General features: G+C 39.0%; 2 protein-coding genes across 4 annotated transcripts in view; one reads left to right on the plus strand and one right to left on the minus strand.

Annotated features, from left to right (window-relative positions):
* The window catches only part of znf839 (zinc finger protein 839), a 43,591-nt gene extending 34,269 nt beyond the window's left edge, over nucleotides 1-9,322 (plus strand). Inside the window, exons 7-8 of the mRNA XM_072568536.1 lie at nucleotides 1,041-1,179; nucleotides 7,715-9,322. Of these exons, the coding sequence (XP_072424637.1) occupies nucleotides 1,041-1,179; nucleotides 7,715-8,826 (1,251 nt within the window). The 3' untranslated portion in view covers nucleotides 8,827-9,322. The remainder of the gene's footprint in view (nucleotides 1-1,040; nucleotides 1,180-7,714) is intronic.
* Nucleotides 9,323-10,152: 830 nt separating this feature from the next.
* On the minus strand, nucleotides 10,153-25,720 carry cinp (cyclin dependent kinase 2 interacting protein). 3 transcript variants are annotated; one of them, XM_072568539.1, is made up of 6 exons: nucleotides 25,599-25,691; nucleotides 24,641-25,014; nucleotides 21,905-22,079; nucleotides 18,816-18,942; nucleotides 15,521-15,650; nucleotides 10,153-11,621 (listed from the first exon to the last, which is right to left on the minus strand). In XM_072568539.1, the coding sequence occupies exons 3-6, from the start codon at nucleotides 21,979-21,981 to the stop codon at nucleotides 11,419-11,421; spliced, it is 537 nt and encodes a 178-aa protein (XP_072424640.1). In that variant the 5' UTR covers nucleotides 21,982-22,079; nucleotides 24,641-25,014; nucleotides 25,599-25,691; the 3' UTR covers nucleotides 10,153-11,418. The 3 variants fall into 3 exon arrangements, with proteins under 3 accessions (XP_072424640.1, XP_072424638.1, XP_072424641.1); XM_072568537.1 differs by lacking the exon at nucleotides 24,641-25,014 and having other exon boundaries at nucleotides 25,599-25,720; XM_072568540.1 differs by lacking the exon at nucleotides 24,641-25,014 and having other exon boundaries at nucleotides 11,510-11,621; nucleotides 15,511-15,650; nucleotides 25,599-25,720.
* Between the last annotated feature and the right edge of the window lie 23 nt (nucleotides 25,721-25,743).

Below are 25,743 nucleotides of genomic sequence, written 5' to 3' on the forward strand. Positions count from 1 at the left end.
GCATTCCCCTGAGTGAATTTTAAAAATGGATAAAGTAGGTAGTGAGGAAGCAATCTGAGTTTTTAAAAAAATGAACAAAAATTAGTTGTTGTATGTTTGCAATGTTAAATAAGATTATACAAAATAAAATTGCTTCAAATCAGGGTAGAGTTACATTTGTTTTGTTATCTCACAAATTATGGAGTATACGACCAGAGATTAAGGTTCTGCTTTTCACTATGTTTTTTGAAAAGAATGCTAAAATCAGTATGCAACCACAGGAAATGATCAGGAATAGGCATAAATGTAACACATTCCAAAAGTTATGATTGTACTTGTGCTGCTAGATTCACCTTGCCTGTGAAATTCCACTAATCAGAATTGAATAATGCAAGTATTCTTACTCTGTGGATTTATTGAATTATTTTAGGATGGACTCTGACCAGAGTTTTAAACGTTGTTATAAATAATTGTGTCTCAGTATGACATGACATCTGTTTTCTGTACTCCTTTGGAAATGCAAATGTAAGTGCAAGTTGTTGTAGTTCATCATCGCTCTTGAGACTTAGTGAAGTAATTTTATTGTATGGGGCAATTGCAAATGTGCAAGTTAACTGATTTTCTAAATGCTGCCTATTATGTCATGCTTTCCTGTGAAGCATTTCATTTGAATATAAGGAAAATACTGATTTACTTTATGCCAATGTAAAGAAACAGATAAATATTCATTCAACTCGTATAAGTTAAATAATCTTTGCTAATAGTTGGTGTTGCTTTTTGTATGTAATAGTTAGAACAAAGAAAAGGCAGGTTTCTTTCCTGGCACAGTTTTAGTCTTACAACATCTTTCACATTTCTCTCTTCAGTTACATAATGTTCTTCGTAATACAAGACTAGCAACCGTGTTTAAGCTTGTCTCTTTAGATATTAATCAGCAGCATGAACAGCTACTTATTAGTACTTCAAAAACAATCTCGTGATAATTGCCCTTGAGAAATGTATTGTGAAAAACTTGTTAATGAAATTGATTTCCTTTAAACTGGCTTTATGGTGTTCTTCAGAGAGACTTTGGAACCTTATCCCCCTCATCAAAACGAATGAAAATAGATGACTCTGTAACTGTGACTGAAAACAACTTCAACCAAAATGGAATAGAGATAACTGGTGAAGTACAATTACAAAGCTTAACTACTGAAGAAGGTAATGTTTATATTGTCAATCATTTTTACTTAGGCAGTTATTCTTAGATAACATTGCCATTAAGTGGAAAAGACACAACGTGAAGTCCAGTCCTGGCTGACACATTTATTTGGTACTGGATTAGTGGTGCTGGAAGAGCACAGCAGTTCAGAGCAGCTCGTTGGATGCTGCCTGAACTGCTGTGCTCTTCCAGCACCACTAATCCAGTACTTGGTTTTCAGCATCTGCAGTCATTGTTTTTACCTTGTACATTTATTTGGTAATCAAGGTACATGACTTGCTTCCTAGCAATAGGTTTTGCGCCTGGCACTTTATGATTACAAAACTTAGAACAAAACATTTTCCTGTTCCTCAAAACTTGTGAACACAGTCATAGCTTCATATTGGATGCTACAAAGTCATGGAACATTATTTCAGTAAACTTTGCATAGTCGGTCACCTAAGGGATAATTTTAAAAAGTAGCCAATTTGGTAAACTGGTGGGTCTGTTGTCATCTCCTCTTCAAAATCCCCAACTATGACGACTCTGTCCCTAATAGCACCATCCCATCTCCACCCTTCTTTCCTTTCAAGTTCTTAAATATGCTATATTTCAAATTCATACCTACCTTTCCAGGGCTATTTTTGAATTCTCCAGTTGGCTTTCTGTCACTGGCTACAATGCTCAAACAGGCCCTTTTGTAAAAAAAAGCACATATTGCATCCTACGTCAATGTGACTATGGTGAAATATTGCACTTTGTCTTTCTCAATTCATCTAGAAATCTTCGATAGGGATGACAACACTGTCCTACTCCACTACCTCTTATTATAGTTCAGTGGAAATAATATATTTTTACCCAAAACAAACACAATGCTGGAGAAACTCAGCAAGTTTGGCAGAGAACACACAATTGAGTGGTTTATTTTCCCATTCCTGCATTGTTACCTCTAGATCCCCAAAAGATCTATAGGTCCTATCCTATTTTTCATCTGCATGATACTCCTTTATGAAATTACTTAAAAGTATGTCAGGTTCCAAGTGTACTGATAATGCCCAGCCACTCTTGTGCCTCCAAATTTATAGATAATAGATAAATGGCAGAAAATGTAACTTAGTGCTGTGAGTTGGTCTTCACAATGAATGACAATAGATGTCTCCCCTGAAATAATAAATATCTAAGTGTCTCAAATGTGGAACTCAAAATAAGTGCATATCAGTCAGAAGGTAGTGTTGGAGAAATTAATGGATTGATGTGGTTACATTTACATTGGAATATTGAAAGAGATGACTACAGAGATAGTTGATGCATTGGTGATCTTCTTTCAAATGTTCATTAATTCTTAAATATTGTCTGCACATTTCCAGGTTGCAGATGTAACCACTGATTAAGAAAGAGGGAGAGAGAAAACAAAGAACTGTAGATCTATTAGCCTGAAGTCAGCAGAAGGGAAATTGCTAGAATATTATAAAGAATGTGATTACTGGATATTTAGAAAATAATGCTAGATTGGACAGAGTCAACATGGATTTACAAAAGGAAAATCATGTATTTCGATCTGAGTATTTTGAGAATCTTACTAGCAGAATCAATAAAGAGGAATGAATGGCTGTGGTGTATTTGGATTTTAAGAACACTTCTGGTAAAGTCCAACGTAGGAAGTTAGTAAGCCAAATTAAAGCATTTGAGATTGCAGTTAACATGCTGGGATGGTTTGAAGATTGAATAATATAAAGCAGAAAGTTGGGATAAATGAGTCATTATCAGGTTGGTAGACTGTGACCAGTGGGGCATTGCAAGGAGTCATATAAATGATTTGGATATAGGAGTTGATTGTGTAATATTTCCAAGTTTACGACATATAAAATTTGATGGGATTGTGATTTGAGGGGGATGCTAAAGAGAATTCAAGGGGATTTTGACAAGCTGAATGAGTGGGCAAAAGCAATGACAGATGGAATATAAGGTAAGTGTGATGTTTTCCACTTTGGTGATGGTCATTATCAGTCACGTATTAACAAATATGACTATTTACGTGGGAAATTCCGTATCACTGGTCATGGATTTATGGGTCCTTCCACACTTCTTGCCACCAGATGTTGTTGAAGAATGATGTCCCTTTGTACATGAGTTTTCTCCAAGTTGATTTCTTCTGAATGGGGATCTCCATGTATTGATATCTATGTTGCATTTCTTGAAGGGTCTTTAAAATGCTTCCTTTGCCGCCCTCTCATTCAAGTGCCTTCCTTGAGCTGGGCGAAGAAGATTTGCTTTTGGTAGTTGGAACTTGGGCATCCTAAGTACATGGCTGGGCATTTAGCATAGCCAGTCCACCTCATCTGTATGTCTTTTTGGACTATGAAAGGAAAGAGGAGCACCTGGAGGAAACCCATGCAAACTCCACACAGACAATCTTCAAAGGCTGGAATCGAACCTGAGTTCCTGGTGCTGTGAGGCAGCGATGCTAACTGCTGAACCACTGTGCAGCCCCAGAGTCAGAAGATGATTGCGTTATTAGATTAGATTCTGTTAGATTCCCTACAGGCTCTTTGGCCCAACAAGTCCACACCAACCCTCCGAAGAGTAACCCACCCAGACGCCTACCCTATATTTACTCCTGACTAATGCAGTTAACACTATGGGCAATTTAGCATGGCCAGTTGACCTGACCACATCTTTGTGGGAGGAAACCGGAGCACCCGGAGAAAACCCACGCAGACATGGGAGAAAGTGCAAACTCCACACACGCAGTCACTTGAGGTGAGAATCGAACCTGGGTCCCTGATGCTGTGAGGTAGCAATGCTAACCACTGAGCTACCGTGCCACCGTACACAAAGGTATCTTCATGGAAGACATGGTCGTCGATAACTCTCATCCTTAGCTATCTAATGGCACTTGCAGATTGGATATGATATTGGATCTCTGCATCAATGTCAGCCTGAGATGAGGGGTAGCTTCCCAGGTAGAGAAATTGTTACAAGTTTAGGAGCATTTTTCTATTGATCTTAATGGAGGGATGTACTGGAATTTGACCCTGCGTTGGTTGGTTTAAGATTTGAGTCTTCCTGAAATTGAGGCAGAGACCAATTCTTAGGCTTGCTTCTGTGAAGGTGGAAGATTCTGCTCCAAGAGAGCAGAGGTGACTTTGCCATCCCCATACTGAAGATTCACAAGTGGGGTTGGTGTAGTTTTCTTTTTGAAGTTGAAAAGTTTTCCATTTATTGTCTAGACAAAGTCCACACCACTGCGAGGCTTGTTCTTGACCAGGTGAAGATTGAGGGAAGGGTAGGGGTGGTGAGACATCCCCTGCTTGACCCTAGCCTTGACGTCAAAGGATTCTGTTGTCTAACCATCGGTGAGGACTGTTGCCGACATGGTTAAGGGGAAGATGGAGGATGTTGCTGAATTTCACTGGACAGCTAGTTTTTGATGTGGTCTTCCATAGCACTACTTGATTAACTGAATCAAAAGCCTTAGTCACATCGATGAAGTCCATGTAAAGTAATTGTTGGTGTTCCTGGCATTTTTCTTGGAGTTGCTGAGGAGTGAAAAACATGAGTCCATATCAACGACTAAATTGTGGTTTAGAGGTTCTTTTGATGTGTTCTTTCCATTGGAGGCTGATATTTTCTGTCCATCACAAGTTTGAGGTCAAGGGTGTTAACTCCATATATTGCCTTGGTGGCACTGGAGAAACCCTGGGTGTCATGCTTGTCAGCAAGGAGTTGCAATTCCTTAGCTTTCTTGGTCCACCATTGGTTCTTGATTTCCCTAGTTTTTCTTTGTAACTCTGCTTTTGCTGTTTGATGACTTTTTCTCTTTGCCTTAGTGCTGATATTGTTTTGCTCATGTTGAGTGCTCTCCCTCACTTGTTGATGAGGTGTTGGATGATGTAGTCATTCTCGTCAAACCAGTGTTGGTATTTCCTGGTCTTGTAGCCAACGATTTCTTCACAGCATGAGATGATAAGATGATAGTTGTCTTCAGGTCTTTCCAGATTTCTTCCACTCCATTAAAATGAACTTTCTAAAGATTTTGGTGAAGACATTGTTGTAAGTTTGCTAATCTGCTTGGCTCTTGAACCTGCTCAACACTAATATTTTTTCTGAACTGTTTCTTTGTCCTCAGCTGCTTCTGGTGGCATTTGATGGACATTGAGGAGCATATAAGCTGGTAGTGTGTTCCGTAATCATCTGCTTTGGTAATGAGCACATCCTTTAGATCTTGGGATTGCAAGGTGAGTGTAACAGATTCTGGAAAGGGCAGAAAGTAGTGAAGAAAACTTCTGTTCCTATTCCAAGAGTGACATGACTGAGTGAAACTCCTCCACCTGCCTGTCAGTCCAAAGCTGGAATTTCTAGATGTCTCAATCCTGTCCCCGTCACTTCTCGCCATAGGACTTGTGTTTTCTGGGGAAGTTGCATTCTGTTAGGTGGAGGGGACATTGTGTGGGACATCATTTAACAGGGGAATGCTGTTGCACATCAGATACACTGTCCTTGACAGAAGTTAGATCCAATTCCAGTGGTAATAAACTTCAAAGATCAAGGATCTTCCTACAGCTGCAGCCTTCATCCACTGTCACAGCTGTTGATATTGCACAAGTGTATTCTGCGTGGATCTCCGTTGAGGACTTGTTTTAAATTTTGTTTTGTCTGGTTTCTCCCCTCCGACATTATCATCATGGGTGGCCCTGCCAGGACTTGAGAACTTATAACAGTACCACTTTTGAAATCAACATAACACTCTAGCATCTCCACCACAACAAGGTGACAATCCACAGAAATGAAATTGCAGAGTATTTCCTAAATGGTAAGAGATTGGCAAGTGTTGATATCCAAAGGGACATGGATCCCCTTGTTCACTAATCACTGACTGCTAGAGTGCAGGTGCAGCAAACAATTTGGAAAGCAACTTGTATGTTAGCCTTTATCCCAAGAGGTTTTGAGTAAAGGAGCAAAGGAATCTTCCTTTAATTGCATGAATCAACGAGAGAGTGTCTGCAACATCTGGTACCTTAAGGAAGAATTGCCAGAATACTTGTCATAGAGGGAGCAAAGTGAAGGTTCACCAAATTGATTCCCAGGATGATGGGACCCTCTTGTGAGGAGATGGAGTCTGTATTCGCTAGGGTTTAGAGGAATAAGAAAGAATCTCTCAGAAACTGACAGAATTCTTAAAGGTGTAGACATAGTAGACACAGAACAGATGTTTATCCTGCTAGTGGGATCTAGAACATGATCTTGAAACAAAAGGCAGGCTATTTAAGACTGAGATGAGAAGGTGGTGAATACTTGAAATTCTCCACCCCAGAGGGATGTGGAAGCTCAATCATTTAGTAAGTTCTGGCAGAAACTTATGGATTTCTTGATTCTAAAGGCCTTAAAAAATACAAGGCAAAGAATAGGAATATGGTGTAGAAGTTGATTATCAGCCATAATCCATAAAAGTTAGGCAGACACTGATAAAACGTTTAGTTATCTTGGGGCAGTGACTTGAAACAAATTCAGAATTTCCAACTTAATCAATCGAAACTTGCGTCTCCTTTCTAACAGAGTTCTCCATTTTAGGTTTGTTCACTCCACTTACAGGAGTTGTATGATCCTTTGATCTCTCTGCCTATAAACTCTGTGTTGGCGAGCCCTCTTTCACTGACGAAGGTGCGTCACTCTGAAAACTTGTGATTTCAAATAAACCTGTTGGACTATAACCTGATGTGTGATTTTGATTTTGTTCACCCCAGTCCAACACTGGCACCTCCACCTGATAATAGAGAAGCAGGCCTGAGAGACGGAAAAAGGATTAGAGTAAGCCATTGTTTCTAATCAGAAGTCTAAACTTCATAGCCAAGTACAAGTGCCTGTGTGCAAACTCTACCTCCACAGGATTCCTACGTGCATCATGGACTTAAGTCCATACTTTGCTGCTATGGGTCTCTGATGATTTAAACCTTTGTGTCTTAATTGCATTTCATTGCAAAAATGTGAACCATATAAGGCTTTTCTGCTAACTAAGAGGTAATTTGAATCAAGCAAACTATTTGTCCTGGAGACTTTTATACATTTAAGCTGTCTTGAATTCCCCCAGAAGATAAAGGACAGTGTTGTAAACACTCTACTGCATTTACTTCTTTGTTTACATTGTTTTAGAAATGTTCAGCTTCTTTTAAAAATAATAGTATTGAAATTATTACTTAAACCAAACCAGAGAGTGTACTTGCCTTTGGATACTTGGACCTTTTTGTTTTACACCTGAAGCAAATTTGTAAACTTTTTAACTTCTGCATTTCATAGCATATAACTGTCCAGACAATAAATGCTGTTGCACTGTTAAGAAGCTATTTTTTAAAAATTTCATTATTTATTTTAAACCAGAAGTTTTATTTGGGTGGGTATTAAGTGGCAGAGAAATTGATGAAAGATTGTGTGCTTTAAGTACTGTGGCTGCATGAACTCTTTTTGACTTTTTTTGTTGTAATTATTTACATGCAGCTATATTGTATTAGAAAGTTTAATGTGTTTGGTGTATTTACTTAAACAAGATTTCTTTTTTAGGCCAGAAACAAACTGAATGTCCTACCCTGAATTCTTGTGGGGCACAGACAATGTATGGACCAGCAGATGATCAAGTATTTGACAAGCGTACAGATGATGGAGTGTTAGTTTCTGAGAATAACATTAAACATTCCAGTTCTGTAGAGCAGTCTACTTCTGAGGAATTGTGCTATCCGGTATCTCAAGTAACATTATCCAGTACTCAACTCCCTTTGTTGGAGCAACATAATGAAGTTCTAAATAATACTATAGAGGGACAAGATGATTTTTTAGCTATGGATGCAGATATTACAGCAGAGGAATTGGTTCAAGAACAGTTGTCTTATCAAAGTATTCCAGAGCAGTTGAATGATACCGAACTAACCTCCACAGCACAATCAGAGGATGAGATGACAGGTCAGAATTCACTTCTTTCAGACGTGGCTAAGGGCAACCAAAAAGGTTCTGAAGCAAGCAACTCTGTTCAGATTTTGCAGCATCAACTGGGCAACCAGGATCCACTCGGCAATCCAGAACAGGCTGAGCACCTAAATGATTCTGATATAGCAGACCAGATGCAGCAGCTTGAAAAAGCATTGTCTCAGGATGTGGAGGTTTGTAGTTCTGAAAGTAATAATTTACAGCAGCACCAACCTGAACAGACTTTTGAAGCTGACCTCTCTACTGAAGTAGATCTTGCTAGTCAGGTATCTCACGAAGAATTGAATGGGTTGCAAGTAGTGAATCACAATAAGATAATAGGTCACTTTGAACAGAGTACTGATCAAAGCAATCAGGAAAGTTCAGAAGATATTTTAGCAAGCACCGTGACAGAAGACGGAGCATTAGAATTTCAACTACCTGTTGGAAGTCAGGAACTGTTGGCTCAGGGACATGAACAGATATTCATTCAGACTTCCGAGGGCCTAATTGTATCACACGAAGGAACCGCTGTTGTGTCACAGACATCTGAAGGCATTGTTATAGTAACTAATGCTGATGGCACCACAATGCACATACGAACCCCTGATGGTGTTCCATTTGAAACTGTAGAAGCACTTCTTGCAATGGATTCAGAAGGACAAAGTGAAGGCCTGTTAGTTACACAAACGCCAACTGAAGTGGAACAGTAATTTGGTTGGTGTTGTCCCATCTCAGAAAGAAATAACTACAAGAAACTTTGCTGTCCACTGAAATAAGAAAACACAAAAACAGAACTGTACAGTTTTTTTTTGAAACGAAGTCTCAAGTTTCTTCCCGGTTGTTACATTGAACATTTATAGCATTTTATGTTGAACTTTATTGTCCCGCAAGCTAACAAGACTGGTACAAAAGTAGGTGTAAGGTTTCAAGAATGGTTTACCTTGAATGTGGCATTATGCTTGGCAAGATATCTGTAAGTGTGAATGAATCCAGGCATATTTGTTGAAGTATCCTGGGAAATAGATGTAACTACGCTGGACCAGAAAATGTGATGATGTTGCACTGAATTTGAATGTTTTTTCTTTGCATTTTTGACACCTTATTGATTATTGAAAATGACTATTTTGCCAATATAGTGTTTGTATTCATTCTATTACCAATTCTTGAAACTGCCATTAAAAGGTGAATTGTACTTCCATGAAAAAATGTCCCATGATTTGCTTCACTAATTGAAATATCTTAATTATTAACTTTGTAATTCATCTTAAATCAGGAAAATACCAAAATTAATCTGTCCTTAATGTGTTACAAACTATCAGCTGTAAACTGTACATTTCAGTTCATTTAAATTTATGGAAGGCCTGCAGGTTGCATGAAAGCACTTGGTAGTTTCTGATTTAAAGTAGTGAATTTAAATTGCTGTTTTCAAATACAAGCATGTTCTGTTCTTTCTTTATTGTTTTACTGATGTAGACGTTGTGGTCACTTAATCAGGTTAAGAACTTATGGCCAAAAGAATTGGAATTAACTATAAAGATTAGAGAGCACAGTGCTTTTAGTACCAGTATTAATTTAATTGGGTAATCTACAAATGTTCAATTTAAAAGGTAAAGAAAACCATTTGACACTGTAATGAAGTTGAAGCTTGGGTTTTGTATGTAAAATTTTTCAAAAATACTATGGTGCCAATATATTTTTGGACTCTAAACGTTTTATTTTATGATCGGGTTCATGCATCTGTCTTTATTCTCAATTTAAGGTTTGGAGACAAATATTTATGAACTGAGTTTTTTCTTTAATAGTAAATTCCTCTAAGTATATTCCTTTTTTTTTCCAAACTTCCCTTTACCACAAAGACATTATCCTTTGTATTGCAAAATAATTGGCTGAAATGTCTAATTTTTAGTTTCCAGTCCTTTATCCATAATTTTTATAAATAATTACAATTTTTGAGATGGGACAGTTGCAGCCTGTAGTGCTTAGTTAATACTCAGATGTAAACTTTATTAGAGAAAAGATGAAAGTCAGTCCAGTAATTTCTTGATTACAGAATTGCAATTTTATTCAGAAGGTTTTCAATAGTGCCCTGTACACATTCCTTTTCTGCCCCCCTTCAACTGATGAAAGTGATACATTTAATGTGAAACTTGGTGTCCTTCAGCATTAGTTTAAGAGGATGTGTAAATGGGAAAGCTGCATTACTAAGCTATGTATATATCAGCTCATTCATTACTTGTGCAGGTCGTTTGTCAAGTGTGTATTCAGACTGTGTTGTGCATGTTGGTAGTTGCCAGTTTCTTCAATGTGCAACAAACCTTTATCAAAGTGCTGTAATTTGACTGTTGTAAATAATGAAAATATTTAAAGATTGATATGAAGATAGTAGAAAATGGAATTTATTTTCGATTTTTAATATACAGATATTTTGTAATGTCTTGCTTACCAGTACATTGTAATCTTGACAGATAGCTTTGTTGCCTTAATTGGGGTGTTTAAACACCATTAGTAATATTCTTCAACCAATTGGACAGGGATTGTTATCTGACAATTTCATGATGGATTTAGCGATCAATCATCTCTTACTTAAAACAAATAACTCTTTAAAGAGTTATTTCAAAATGGAACTGCTCTCTGTCAAGGATCAGTTTTGTAACAAACCAAAGGTTGGTTTGTACAGTGTATTATGAACCATTGTTAAACTGTTATAAATATTTGCTGTAGAATTTAATGCAGAGCACTTGTGATTTTCTCACTACGTGGGTCTGGATATTTTGGAAAGCTGCTGTGCTGATTTAATAGGGTGAAAAACTTACAAGTTTATCATCAAGCTCCATTAACCATTCGCAATATATGGGACAGTTAAAAATACGCCACCACAACAGCATTTTTTTGTTGCAGTTTTTAGTATTTGTTTTTACATCGCTTGAGAATGCAAGACAAAATTATAACTTTAAATATCTTTCAGGACCATTGTTTAATAATTTCAACAAAATTATTTTTTCAGCATAAGTATTTCAGAGTTTCTAAAAAGAATAAATATATTTTTTCTTTGCCTTTTGTCACAAATCATTGTCTTATTGGATTCTGCCCTACTTTAAAAGTACAAAATTTGATAATGGGTGAAATCTCTTTTGCTGATCATGTAATTTCTGTTTCAACCATTCTTATAAAGTTTCTAATTTGAGCCTAGTCACTTTCAGGTTAAAGTTCTATAATATCTAATTGTGCTAAGCTATTTAAAAACAATTGCATCCTTTTTAAAGTTGGAACAACATTTTGCAGAAATGCTTGCTCAGTACAAATTACAAAGTCCTGTGCCCAGTTTCCAATAACATGCTTTCAATGAGAAGTCTTGCCTTTTCTTCTATATAAGGCTGGTACAGCCAGGCAGATAGCTCCACCTTCATAAGATCATTGTTACTAGTGTGAGCAATCTCTTGAACAATTGCACGCTTCAGCTGCAATTCTCGTTTGTACATCTCTGTTAACTGAACGGAGGCTTCATCTGAAACACAAAGGTTACAGATGAGTAACCTGCTGCATCTTGTTTAAATCTAGAATAGTATATTTCCAATCTATATACATTATGATGTAATAATGCTGAAACATGTCCCTCTTACAATAACTTTTGAACAATAGTTATCTAATCCTATCGTGATTCAGTTGTATAACAGCTGGAGGGAAGGAGAGCCCAACACCATTAAATAATCTATGTTGGACATCGGTAGGTGTGGCTATCAAAAGATAGTATTGGGTTACATTATAATTTTGATTTGTGTTCATTCTGCTCAGTGTCACTTGCTAAATATTGCAAATAGCTACTTCAAGTTACAGGAATGCAGTTATTCCTGTGGAACTGTAATGCAAGAAGAGTTATGGTTTTGAGCATAGATGTGGGAATATTTGAATAATAAAGAAGAGAATTTGAAAGAGAAGGGAAAGAATTATTTGAAATGGTAATGTAAGTGTTGTGGTACAACCTAAGCAGAAAGGTTATTCATTTAATAGAAGAACAATCTGATATTTTTAAATTCCCTTCAGGATATGGATCACTTTAAAAACAGGATTAAATTACTTATTTTAATTTTTTAGGGATGCATACTATCCACCTAATGAATCAACAATTTAGTTACCATTCATGTACAAGAATTGGAAAGCAAGTTATAGGGAACCTTACTTATCGTCATACAGCACTGAAACACATCCTTCGATCAGACTCATCCACGTCAACCAAGGCTCCCAAACTAAATTAGTTCTGTTTACCTACATTTGTCTCATCATTCTAAATCTTTTCTATTCATGTACCTGTTCAAAGTGTCTTTAATATTTCAATTGTAGATGCCTCTACCACTTCCTCTGGTAGTTCATTTCACATATGAACCACCCTCTGAAAAAGTTGCTCCTCAGGTCCCTTCAGAATCTTTCTCCTCTCACCTTAAACCTATACCTTCTAGTTTTGAACTCCCCAACCCTAGGGAAAAGACCTTTGCTATTCAACTTGTGTCCCATGTGATTTTATAAACCTATAAACCTCTCAACCTCCTATGCTCCAGTAAGAAAAAAGTGCCAGCTTGTCCAGAATCACCGTATTACTTAAATCATCCAGTCCCAGTAACATCCTTGTATATCTTTTCCGCATCCGTTTCAATTGAAAAATATTTTTCCTACAGTAGGGTGACCAGAATTGAACATCCCAACTCCTAACCTCAATGTCCTCAGCAATGAAGACATGCATGCCATATGCCTTCTTTACCACTGTCAACCTGTAACACAGTTCATTGAAGGCTATGTACCTGAACCTCTAGGTCTCTGTTCTACAACACTGCCCAGAGCTGTGTAAATCCTACCTTTGTTCGTCTTACCAAAATGCAACACCTTGCATTTAATTAAACTACCACTTCCACTCCTTGGCCCATTGACTTAATTGATCATGATCCCTCTGCATTCTTTGATAAACTTCCTCACTAACTACTATACAACCAATTTGTGTCATCTGCAAATTTACCAATCATGCTTCCTATATTCTCATACAAATTGTTTATATAAAATGACAAAAAGCAGTAGACCCGGCAGAATCCCTGCAGAACACTACTGGTCACCGGCCTCCAGTCTGAGCATCAACCCTCACCACCACCGTCTCCCACCAATCCAACTGGCAAACTCTCCCTGAATCCTATGTGATCTAACTTTACTGACCAATCTGTCATGCAGAACTTTATAAAAGGCCTTAATATTCATGTAGACAACTTCTACTGCACTGCCCTCATTTTCTTGGTCACCTCCTCAAAAACACTCCATTAAGTTTGAGCATGGGAAATCATGACACTCAAAAGGTATGCTAACTATCCCTAATTAGTCTTTGCCTCTTCAATTGCACGTAAATCCTGTCTATTGTCAAACTTTCTATTGTTCCCAGGCTTCTCTTTACAGCCTTAAACAAAACATTAGCCACCCTCCAGTCCTCTGGTACCACTTCCATGGCAATAGATATTACGTGTATCGCTGATAGGAGGTCCTGCAATTTTTTTTCCCTAGCTTATCACAATACACTTGATCAGATCCTGGAGATTCACCTCTCCTGCTATAGGACGGATGTTGTGAAATTTGAAAGGGTTCAGAAATGGTTTACAAGAATGTTGCCATGGTTTGAGCTATCGGGAGATTAGATTCCCTCCAGTATGCTGAATAGACTGGGGCTATTTTCCCTGGAGTGGCTGAGGCACAGGGGTGACTTCTTGGAGGTTTATAAAATCACGAGGGACATGGATAGGGTGAATAGACAGTCTTTTCCTCTGGGTGGAGGAGTCCAAAACTAGATGGCACAGGTTTAAGGTGAGTGGGGAAAGATGTGAAAGGGACCAAAGAGGCAATTTTTCAGAGGGTGGTGCATGTTTGGAATATGCTGCCAGAGATGCAGTGGAGACATTTAGAAGGCATCTGGATGCATATATGAATAGCAAGGGTTCAGAGGGATAGGGCCAGAAGCTGGCAAATGGGACTAGATTAATTTAGGATATCTGGTCAGCATTGACACGTTGGACTGAAGGTAAAAACAAGGACTGCAGATGCTGGAAACCAGGGTCTAGATTAGAGTGGTGCTGAAAAAGCACATCAGTTCAGGCAGCATCCGAGGAGCAGGAAAATTGACGTTTCGGGCAAAAGCCCTTCATCAGGAATACAGGCCAGGTGCCTGCAGTGGAGAGATAAAATGAGAGGGGCCTGGGGATGGGGAGAAAATAGCAAAGAGTCCAATGGGTGAATAGGGGTGGGGATGAAGGTGATAAGTCAGAAAGGAGAGTGGATAGATGGAAAGGAAGATAGGCAGGTAGGACAGGTCATGGGAACAGTGCTGAGCTGGAAGGTTGGAACTGGGGTGAGGATGGGGAAGGGGGAAAAGGGAAATGAGGAAACTGGTCAAGTCCGCATTGATGCCCTGGGGTTGAAGTGTTCTGAGGCGGAAGATAAGGTGTTCTTCCTCCTGGCATCAGGTGGTGAGGGAGCAGTGGTGGAGGAGGCCCAGGACCTGCATGTCCTCAGCAAAGTGGGAGGGGGAGTTGAAATGTTGGGCCACAGGCCAGTGTGGTTGATTGGTGTGGGCGTCCCAGAGATGTTCCCTAAAGCACTCTGTGAGGAGGTGCCCAGTCTCCCCAATATAGAGGAGACCGCATCGGGAGCAACAGATACGATAAGTGATATTGGTGGATGTGCAAAGCTCCTTTGGGGCCTTATATGGAGGGGAGGGAGGAGGGGCGTGGACCTGACCAGGTAGTCACTGAAGGAACAGTCTTTGAGGAAAGCAGATAGGGGCGAGGAGGGAAATATATCCCTGGTGGTGGGGTCCACTTGGAGGTGACAGAAATGTCGGATGATGTGGTTTATGTGAAGACTGGTAGGGTGGAAGGTGAGCACGGGGGCAGGGAGATTCTGTCCTTGTTATGGTTGGAGGGGTCGGGTTTGAGGGCAGAGGTGTGGGATGTGGATGAGGGCATCTTTAATCACGTGGGAAGGGAAATTGCATCTCTAAGGAAAGAGGCCATCTGGTGTGCCACCAGTCACTGTTTAAATTACTGAAAGTGAGTGCTTTGTTATTTAAAAATCTATCACTTAGAATTTTCTCAGTTAATTCTTTATTCCTCTTGTTTTCTCTTTCACTTCCTCTTCTTCAGGATTGGTCACTTTCTTCAGTGTACCAACTCTGACTAAGCTCCTTGCAGTGAAAGGTATCAGCTTTCCCACATCCGTATTTCTTTGTACAAGCAATGTAATGACTTTAGTGAAATTTGAGTGGGAGATTACCCAAATTAATAGCTTTACACTGAGCAGATTTTGTAAATCCTGCTTCAAAATTTAATACTTGATGTAGAGAATGATAAAAAAAATGACATTAGTCATACTTGACCATACAGAAATATTTTGTGGGCCATGTATGAAAGAGGAGCATTTCTCTTCCTGTTTCACCATATTGATGGATATGAAGGTCAAGTATTCCTTTCATGTTTGCACAGAGCTTTTCCATCTTTAATACGAGTTTAGTCTGAAAAAGATTATGCAAGAATAGTAATGTTTAAAGTGCATCTTTGATTTTTTTTAAGGAACTGGCTTTAAATTTTATCACAGTACTTAAATGAAACAATGGAGTTATTGATCTTGAGTAGTACCTTGACTGGAAAGAGCTTCCCTGAATCTTGATTAAATAGTGAAAATAAGAAATTTATATTTACATAACTTTCTGAAGCATCAGAGATAAATTATCACCACAAGGTACAATCTATTCAATAAGGTGTAAATTTTAACAATGCAGTCTTAGAAACCATTGCACTGATATCCTTCTGTGATCTAGGATATGTAGAACAGTAATATCATGCCAACAAACCTGCACTTTAGCAGACAGAAGGAAGGATTTTAACCAATTGTTTAACTCACTCCCTCATTTTAAATTGGGTTATTCTGTGTGAAGTTTAATTGCTACAGTTTTTGATAGGGATTCTTCCTCGTGGGCACAATTATGTAGCAATTTAACCTGCAACACGAATGTCATTTTAGGTGACTTGACTTTGCTGAATGCATAATTCAGCATAGTTCTCTTCCTTATTTCTAGGATTTCCAAAGAGTGGGCATGTTCTTTGTATAGTATTTTGGTAATTCAGTAGGTCACTGGAATCCACAATTCTTAGTTCAAATGTTCAAAGTCAGCTTGGTTTTGAAAACTGCAGCTTTCAGTATATCAAATTAAAAGAACATTTTTGTGGGCTTAGTGATTATATGAAATGTAAATTCAGCTTTAATTTTTTTTTGCCACAAGCTTATTAACAGGTTTTGGATGTGTTTATTTTTACCTCTAGCTAGATAATGAGAAACTAGCTCCCAGAGATTAAGCATAAGCCACAGTCCAGAAAAGATCCTCTGATGAGGAGTCTGGCCTGTCATTTGACTATGTTAAACATGCCCCATTTGTAGGCCTGAAGGAGTGTTTTGTTTAAAGGGCTTATCCCTCCACATGTGTTTGTCACTATTTTACCCTCTTAAGCTGCAAGTTCTGAGCTTTGGTTTTCTTTTTAACGAGTGTTGTGGACTATTGATATCAGCTATCAACTTTTATTTTTAAACAGGTGTTGAACTTCTGTCTGCTTTAGAAATAATTGTTTTCTGAGAAGGGATTGCTGTACAGGAAACCATAATTGCTACCTTTCAAATGGGAATGATTTAGAATTACTGCCAAAAAAAGTATTAGTATGTGTTATGGATTTAAGGAACTGGTATCCTTTTCACTAATTAAAAAAAGGTGCCATGTAATCCTTGGGACAACTGGCAGCACAGAAGACAATATGCTTGGAGCATATTGCATCTTGGACTCTGAAGTCTACAATGTAGATAAATCTACTGCACTCTGCAGTGTGTCTGATACATATATTTTCCTGTTTTAGAGTATCCAATTGATGTGGATATCATGTAAATAGTAAGGGACTGTCAACTGCTGCATTAAAATTGTGGACGAGAGTAATCTTTGTTGTGAATTCGTTTGGAACTTTGGTTGAGCTTTAATGTAGTTCACCAAGGATACAAGTCCCTTATGCTTTACACATTGAAGACCCATAGCAATTAAGGGATTGCTGTACAGCAATCCCTCCTCAGAAAACAAAATCATTTCTAAAGCAGACAGAAGTCCAACACCTGTTTAAAAATAAAAAAGTTGATAGCTGATATCAATAGTCCACAACACTCGTTAAAAAGAAAACCAAAGCTCAGAACTTGCAGCTTAAGAGGGTAAAATAGTGACAAACACATGTGGAGGGATAAGCCCTTTAAACAAAACACTCCTTCAGGCCTACAAATTGCTGGGCAGGTTTAACATAGTCAAATGACAGGCCAGACTGTTCAGAGGATCTGCCATAGCTTGCACTACTGAAAAACATTACACAAAAATCTGAAAACACTTCGTCTACTCAAGAGTGCCTCAGATGTCCAGAAAGGAGGTGCAACTGGTTAATAACATCACAGATTGGCTACTTTATTGTAAGCCTCATCCACTGGAAGTGTTCCTTATAAAAAAAAAGGACTTTCAGGAACCCAAGCAGACTTACCAGATCTATCACTGCTTTTGTGGAATCCCTGCAGTGTAGAAATAGGCCATTCAGCCCATCAATGAGGCAAAAGTGAGTACTGGAGATTAGTGTCAAGATTAGAGTGGTGCTGGAAAAGCACAGCAGGTCAGGCAGCATCTGAGGAGCAGGAAAATTGACTGTTTGGGCAAGAGGATTTCGGATGAAGGGCTTTTGCCCAAAATGCCAATTTTCCTGCTCCTCAGATGCTGCCTGACCTGCTGTGCTTTTCCAGAACCACTAATCTTGACTCATTCAGCCCACCAAGTCCACATTAGGATGCTCTTCAGAGAGCCAACCAGACCCACCCCCTAAACTATCCCTGTAACCCTACATTTCCCATAAGCAATCTTCTGCAAGAGATGGTTCACTTCTGATTTTGAGCACAACTTTGAAGCATTTTCTCAGCCCTTCTGGTAACTGCTTGCTGTGATGAAATTCAGAACAAAGTTAATTTTGTCAGGATTGAGGATGACATGGCCTGCTAACTCAGCAGACTGACAGCAACCCTGGGGATTTTAGAGAGCTATGGTAGCTTATATGACATGCAGGTTTGTCCCTGATGGGATTTTCAGGATGTTCCAGGTCCCAAAATTCATTGAAGTTAGAAGATGCTTTTAACACTGGGTGGTCAGCACACACTACCAACCACACTTCCCTGGCACAGACATTTACACACATCCACATCTCTTTCAATACGATCCTCAAAATCATAGGCAATACTTGTGGGTCAGTGAAGCCCCCTGTGCATAGAGTGCCTGATGTCACATTGCAAGTTTCCAGCCTCTTGCTGTCTACCTTTTTCCACATTGTTTCTCATTACAGGGAACCACATTGCTAGTGTTACACTTCAAGCTGGCTTTTGGTAGCAGTGGCTGTCCCCATTGCTGGTGTTATTATTCCTGCTGCTCCCCTGGCAGAAATATCTTTTGAGCAGTTAGAATGTTTGCTTAGTTAAATTATTTATTTGCAGAACTAAACAGTGTTCTAATTTAAATGTACGCTTTCTGTTTCGAGGACTCCTCCAGTTCAGGAAACGGGCTAATTATAGCTATAAGTTGACAGTTTAAGGAATGTTTAAAATTTTCCACTATTCATACCATTTTATGAAGGATGTTGAGCAACTCAGTACAAGCCTCCTCCAGCTCTTTGTTATATTGTAATTTAGTCTTTTCAAGATTAGAGCTAGCTTCCTCCTCTTCAAATGCTTCCACTTCACTTTCTCTCCTAAAAATAAGTAGAATATCAATATCATGAATATTTAAAAGGCAATATTCAGATCATGGGCAAAATATTCTGTTCACTGCAAGTGAATAACAAATTTAAGAAATACCTAATCCAATTCACCTAGCATTGAAAAGGGACACGAGGCACACTTGTCTGGAGTCATTAATGTCCAGCAACAATATTTAATTTGAGCTTTAAAAAGTTAAAAATCAAATATTTATACATTTATGCATGCTAGAAGTTTTGAGAAGATTTGTAGCTCAGTCTGAGGTTCTGGATGTAGGTTTGGTCATTGAGCTGGAAGGTTAATATTCAGACGTTTTGTCACCATGCTAGGTAACATCAGTGAGCCTCTGGATGAAGCACTGGTGGTATGGCCCACTTTCTATTTATGTCTTTATGTTTCCTTGGGTTGGTGATGTCATTTACTTTTCTCAAGAGTGGTAAATGGGATCCAAGTCAATGTGTTTGTGGATAGAGTTCCAGTTGGAATGCCATGCTTCTGGGAGTTCTCATGTGCGTCTGTTTGGATTGTTGTAGGATGGATGTGTTGTCCCAGTCGAAGTAGTGCCCTTCTTCATCTGTATGTAAAGATACTAGTTCAGAGTGGCTCATGTCTTTTTGTGGCTAGTTGATGTTCATGTATCCTGGTGACTAGTTTGTCCAATGTAGTGTTTGTTACAGTTCTTGCAAGGTATTTTGTAAATGACATTAGTTTTGCTTGATGTCTTTCAAGTTAACTAGCTGCTGTTTAACTCTGTTGGTGGGTTTGTAGGCTACATCAGCAAGGACAATACTCTCAAGCTAGTGGACTTATGCCTTACCACCCACTTCACCTTCAACAACAAAACCTACAGACAAACCAACAGAACACCCATGGGATCTCCGACATCAAGGTTCTTAGCAGAGGCAGTAATTCAGACTTCTGCCAACCATCCAACCCCAACTTTGGGTCTGCTTTGTGGATGACAACTTTGTCATCAATAAACAAAATAGATTACAGGAAACCTTCAGGACCAAAAATAATATCCTTAGCGGCATAAAATTCACTAAAGAGGAGGAAAAACAACAATGAACTGCTGTGTCTCGATGTTGCAGTAGAGCAAACAGCCAATGGGGAACTTCAAATCCGCATCTGCAGGCAAACAACAGACAGACCAAATACTGAACTACAGAAGCAATCATGCCAACACCCACAATTGAAGCTGCATTCGAACATCATTTCAATAATCCACCACACATTGCAGCAGAGGAACTAAGCAGAGGTATTCAAAAAGAATGGTTAGCCAAGTAACACAATCTACTGATTTCTCAGCAACAAACCCAAACAAGCAGACAAAAAACACATCCAGAAGCCCTAACCACTCTCCCCTACATCAAAGACATCTGAAATGATTGCTATTCTATTCAGACCTCTTGGCATCATGGTAACCCACAAACCCACCAACAAACTAGAACAGCAACTAATGAACCTGAAAGACCCTATATAGGCAACAAGCAAAACCAATGTCATTTATAAAATACCTTGCAAGAATTTCCCTGGAGCAGAGGCTGAGGGGTGACCCTAGAGGTTTACAAAATTATGAGGGGCATGGATAGGATAAATACACAGTTTTCCCTGGGGTCAGGGAGTCTAGAACTAGATGGCATAGGTTTAGGGTGAGAGGGGAAGATATAAAAAGAGATCTAAGGGGCAACTTTTTCATGCAGAGGGTGGTATGTGAATGGAATGAGTTGCCAGAGGAAGTGGTGGAGGCTGGTACAATTGCAACATTGAAGAGGCATTTGGATGGGTATATGAATAGGAAGAATTGAGGGATATGGGCCAGGTGCTGGCAGGTGGGACTAGATTGGGTTGGGATATCTGGTCAGTATGGACAGGTTGGACTGAAGGGTCTGTTTCCATGCTATACATTGCTATGACTAACTGTAACAGACACTATATTGAACAAACAGGCAGAAAACTAGCCATCAGGATACACGAACGTCAACTAGCCACAAAAAGACATGACCCAGTCTCACTAGTATCCTTACATACAGATGAGGAAGAACACCACTTCGACTGGGACAACACATCCATCCTAGGACAAGCCAAACAGAGACACGCACGAGAATTCCTAGAAGCATGGCATTCCAACCAGAACCCTAGCAACAAGCACATTGACTTGGATCCCATTTTAAATCACCCCTTGAGAAAAAGAAGAATTGATGTCACCAACCCAAGGAAACCTAAACACAAATAGAAAGTGGGCCATACCACCAGTGCTTCATCCGGAGGCTCACTGAAGATGTTACCTAGTATGGTGACAAAATGTCTGAAAATGAACCTTCCAGCTCAGCTATCAAACTTACATCCAGTTTATTTGCTTTTTATGGTTGTGAAAACAGTTGGCCTATTCAATAATAATAATTTTTAAAAAAAAGAGTAGAGTGTATGGTGCTTGAAAAGCACAGCAGGCCAGGCAGCATCCAAGGAGTAGAGAAGGGCTGATAAAGGGCTTATGCCCAAAACATCTATTCTCCTGCTCCTCCAATGCTGCCTGACCGGCTGTGCTTTTCCAGACTGATCTCCAGCATCTGCAGTCCTCACTTTCTCCTACTCAAAAAAAAAAGAGCATGGTTACATATTATGAATCTGCTCGTTCATATTGTTCCTTTATTACTTGTCTTGCAGACAAAAAATGGTTCGAAGACAATTAGATTATGGAAACAGGTTTTACTGTAGCAATTGGAGACAACCAATAGTGGTGAAAATTTTTAAAAATTATTCTGTTTTATTTTGAAAAGACTGTAGCACTGTAATAATGATTCCTACAAAAGCACAACAGCTTAAAACAGAAGTATTGTAGAAACAAACGAGAGTTTAGAATTAACTTATGAATCAATTCACTGATGTTTTAAAAAATTTTTAACAGCTAAGATTTCTAGATGCGAACCTTACCTCTTCAAGGCTAATGCTTACCGGTTACTGATTTTAATATTAACAATTTTATTTGCTACTGAGAATCCTGCATCATTAAGTGTTTCCCATTTCAGCATGGAATTATGCCAGTCTGCAGCACTGTCCTTTATTTTTCTGGAACTGTTATTCAAGTCTTTCCTTCTTGGAGTTACAAAGCCTGAGCTAGGACATGAAGCTATTAAAAAAAAGAAGATTTTTTAATCAAAACTCAGCATTTTAAAAAAATAACCAAATGCTTAAGTACAGATATCAACTTGCATTTATAGAGGACCTTCTAATGTCCCAAGGCACTTCAAGAGTATTAGAGTCTACCTGCATCTAGTGTGCACGAGATAGACAAGGTATACAATTCTGTTTTGTTTTCATAACTGGGACAGGTAGCTAGCCTTGTATCCATCAAGCCAAAGCTTCTGGTACTAGTCCACAAGCAGCATAACTACCCAGGAGATCAATGTTCTCCCTAATTCATGCTAAACTTTGTTTTGTTACATTGAAGTGAAATATATTTTATAGATACTTTTGGTAGGACTTCAACCCAGGTCTCAGAGGTCGAGACGCTACCACAGCATCACAAGAGCCCCTCTAGGATTTAAAAAAAAATTTCTAATCAACCTGTTCAGAAATATTATGACACACTGCTGGAGCAGATGATACTTGAAGCCAGACCTCCTGCCTCAGAGGAAGGGACTTTTCTACAAGAGTCCCTTGAGATCTTTTGTTTTAAGTGAACAAAGTACAGGCAGGTTGGACTAGTTTAGTTAGTAATTATGGTTGGTGGGAATTTGGTTGGACCAAAGAGTCTGCTTCCATGCCATATTACTCTATGACCTGGACTATATCAATGGACACCACATGCTAATCTGTCATTAAGTGTTTTCTAATGAACCTGTTTAAAGAGGTGTATTAAAGGTGAAGGGTGGGACCAACAAATGGAGAGAACAATTCCAATCCTGTACAAAGAATAAAAGGAAACAAGCTAAAGGATATTGCAGTCTCAAAACAGCAGGCGCACTTCAAAAGGGTATAGAAAATGCAACAGGTTACTTCAACAAGAAGTTAAGACAGCAAAACCCACTTGTGGGTAACATTAAACAAATGACTGGAAAAGGTCCTGAGGCACCAAATTAAACTCCACTTTGATTAACCAAGGATAATGAGCATGGCTTCATAAGTGGGAAAATCATGGCTAACAAGTTTGATTAATATTTTTGTGGAGATGATTGGTGTATGGATGAGGGCAGTATAGTTGATGTAGATAATAGACTTCACTAAGGCAAGATCTCGCAAAGGAGCTAAGAGCTTGGGAGAAGCTCAGATTAGGGGTAATATTTTCATATGAAGGGTGGTAAGTGTCTGGAACAGGCTGCCAAGATAATGGTGGAAGCGAGTACAATTTTGTCATTTAAGAAACATTTGAGATAGGTACATGGATGGGTTAGCCATGGAGGGATATAGACCAAATGCTGGCAAATGGGATTAGTTTAAATTGTGAAAACTGGGCTTAATGGGCAAGTTGGGCCAAAAGGCTCATGTTCATGCTGTCGACCTTTATGATTCTATCCCATTGGATCCAGAGTAATTTGGCAGGTTGTACCCAAAATTGACTTAATGGCATAGAGCACACAGGGATGATCAAAGGCTACACTGTGCTATGACTATAAACCGGTGTCTAATGGCACATCACATTGGATGGTGCTGGATCCCTTGTTCTTTGTCCTTACAGTAACAATCTAAAATCATGAGTCAGTCAGAATTCAGAAAGGAAGTGGAGGGCTTGGTGATGTGATGCATTGATAGTAACCTTTCTCTCAATGTCAGAGAAACTAAAGGCTTCAATAACCTGTCCTGGATTTTCCATGGAGATTTGACAGTTAAGAAGGTACAACAATGTTCTTCCTCAGCAGCTCAGGAAATTTGGCACGTTCATAAGGACCTCCACCAACCTTTTACAAATGCACCACAAAGTATACTATCTGGGTGTATAATGCATATTGGCCTGGTACAGCAATTGCTCTGTCCAGCATCATAAACTGCAGAAGGTTGTGTGCACAGCCCAGACCATTAGAGGCCAACCTCCCATTCATTTATTGAATCATTGCCACAGAAAAAGCTGCCAACATCAAAGACCCATCCCACCCTGGTAATACAACCTCTACCATCAAGTAGAAGATACAGAAGCTTGAACACAGATCAGGAACAGCTTCTTCCCTGCCATTATTAGACTGATGAATGAACTCTCACTATAAATAATGTTGATCTTGCCTCACGCACATTCTATGCAGTGTAGCCTGTATGCCAATTTTTTCACCCTACGTTCTTGCTTACTATGATTTGCCTGTATTGCTCACAAAGCTTTTCATCAATCATGAATCCATGAGATATATCAGTAAATTTATAACCCAAAAATTGATTTTGTAGTAAATAAAAGGAGGAAAGCCTTGGATTGCAGGACAATATAAATGGGCTGGTGCATTGAGTAGACTAACTAGGCTAGGGAATACATGTTGAATACTAGAACTCTAGGAAGTCCAGAGGGATCTTGACATGTATCCATAGATCCTTAAAGGCAGCAAGACAGGTGAAGGCATATGGGATGTTTATTTTAAAAAAAACAAAGTATCACATTGAGAATAAGGAGGTTATGCTGGATCTGAATATTATGTTATATGCAGCACTAATTGCCACACTATATGAGGGATGTGATTGAACTAGAAAGGGGAAAAAAAAGTCACCCACCAGGATATTGCCTGGGCTGGAGCAATTCAGAAATGCAGATAGAGGAGTTTGTTTTCCTTACAGCAAAGGAGGAAGAGGCACTATCTGATTGAAGTGTACAAAATGCTCAGGTACATAGGGAGAAGAAATGTTTCCCTTGGTAGAGATGTGACTAACTAGAGGCACACAGCTTTTTAAAATAAGATGCAGGAAATTTATAGGGGATTTCAGGATACTGATTTTCAGGCAGAGGGTGTAGGTATCCTACTGCCTGAAAGAGAACCTGCTGGTGCGTGTGTTCAACTCCTGATGAAGGGATTATGCCCGAAACGTCGATTCTCCTGCTCCTCGGATGCTGCCTGACCTACTGTGCTTTTCCAGCAACAGTCTCGTGCCTGAAAAGGGTGGTAGAGGTGAGAAACACTCAAGACATGAGAACTATTTAGATGAATGCTTGAAACATTTTAGCACGCAAGACGACAGGCCAAGAAATAGAAAATAGGTCTAGAATACATAGGTGCGTGTGGTCTGTTTCCGTCACACAAAGACGGACTATAAACGCATCATTGTTCATCATCTTCCACCTGTTTGGTTCATAAAGGTGGATATTTTGGTCAAGTCTAGAATTTATTCTTCTGATTCACCTTCAGTAATTCCTTGAGCATAGCACAGTACAGCTGTTTGACACCATTCCCATGAAACACGTTGGTTGGGGCCTTTTACTCCATTACGGTCACCTCTAAGTGTTGATGGGTGTCGAATAACTGGACGGCGTCTCTTAAATTCTTATTATATTAAATGTTCCTATGAACCCACACCATGTTACATACTTTTACGTGTTTTATATCCTTCAAAACAAAAACTGCCATCATTCACCGTCAGCTAAAGTTTCGAAAATGCGATTGACGCAATATATTTTAAATCTGTCCAGATGCAAAAATGAAAACTTAAATTTCAATGCAAAATAATTCCGTCATACCTTCCATCTTAACGCTAAAGTCACTTTATAACGTGCTCTAATTCACAACAACAGGCGCCATTCTGAAACCGTCAGGGAACTAGCTCCAATTCGTCAAACGGGCCAGGATAGCTTTATCCTGATTGGTGGAGACGACTGTGTTCTG

This window comes from Chiloscyllium punctatum, chromosome 4 (assembly GCF_047496795.1).
Source record: "Chiloscyllium punctatum isolate Juve2018m chromosome 4, sChiPun1.3, whole genome shotgun sequence".
NCBI lineage: Eukaryota > Metazoa > Chordata > Chondrichthyes > Orectolobiformes > Hemiscylliidae > Chiloscyllium > Chiloscyllium punctatum.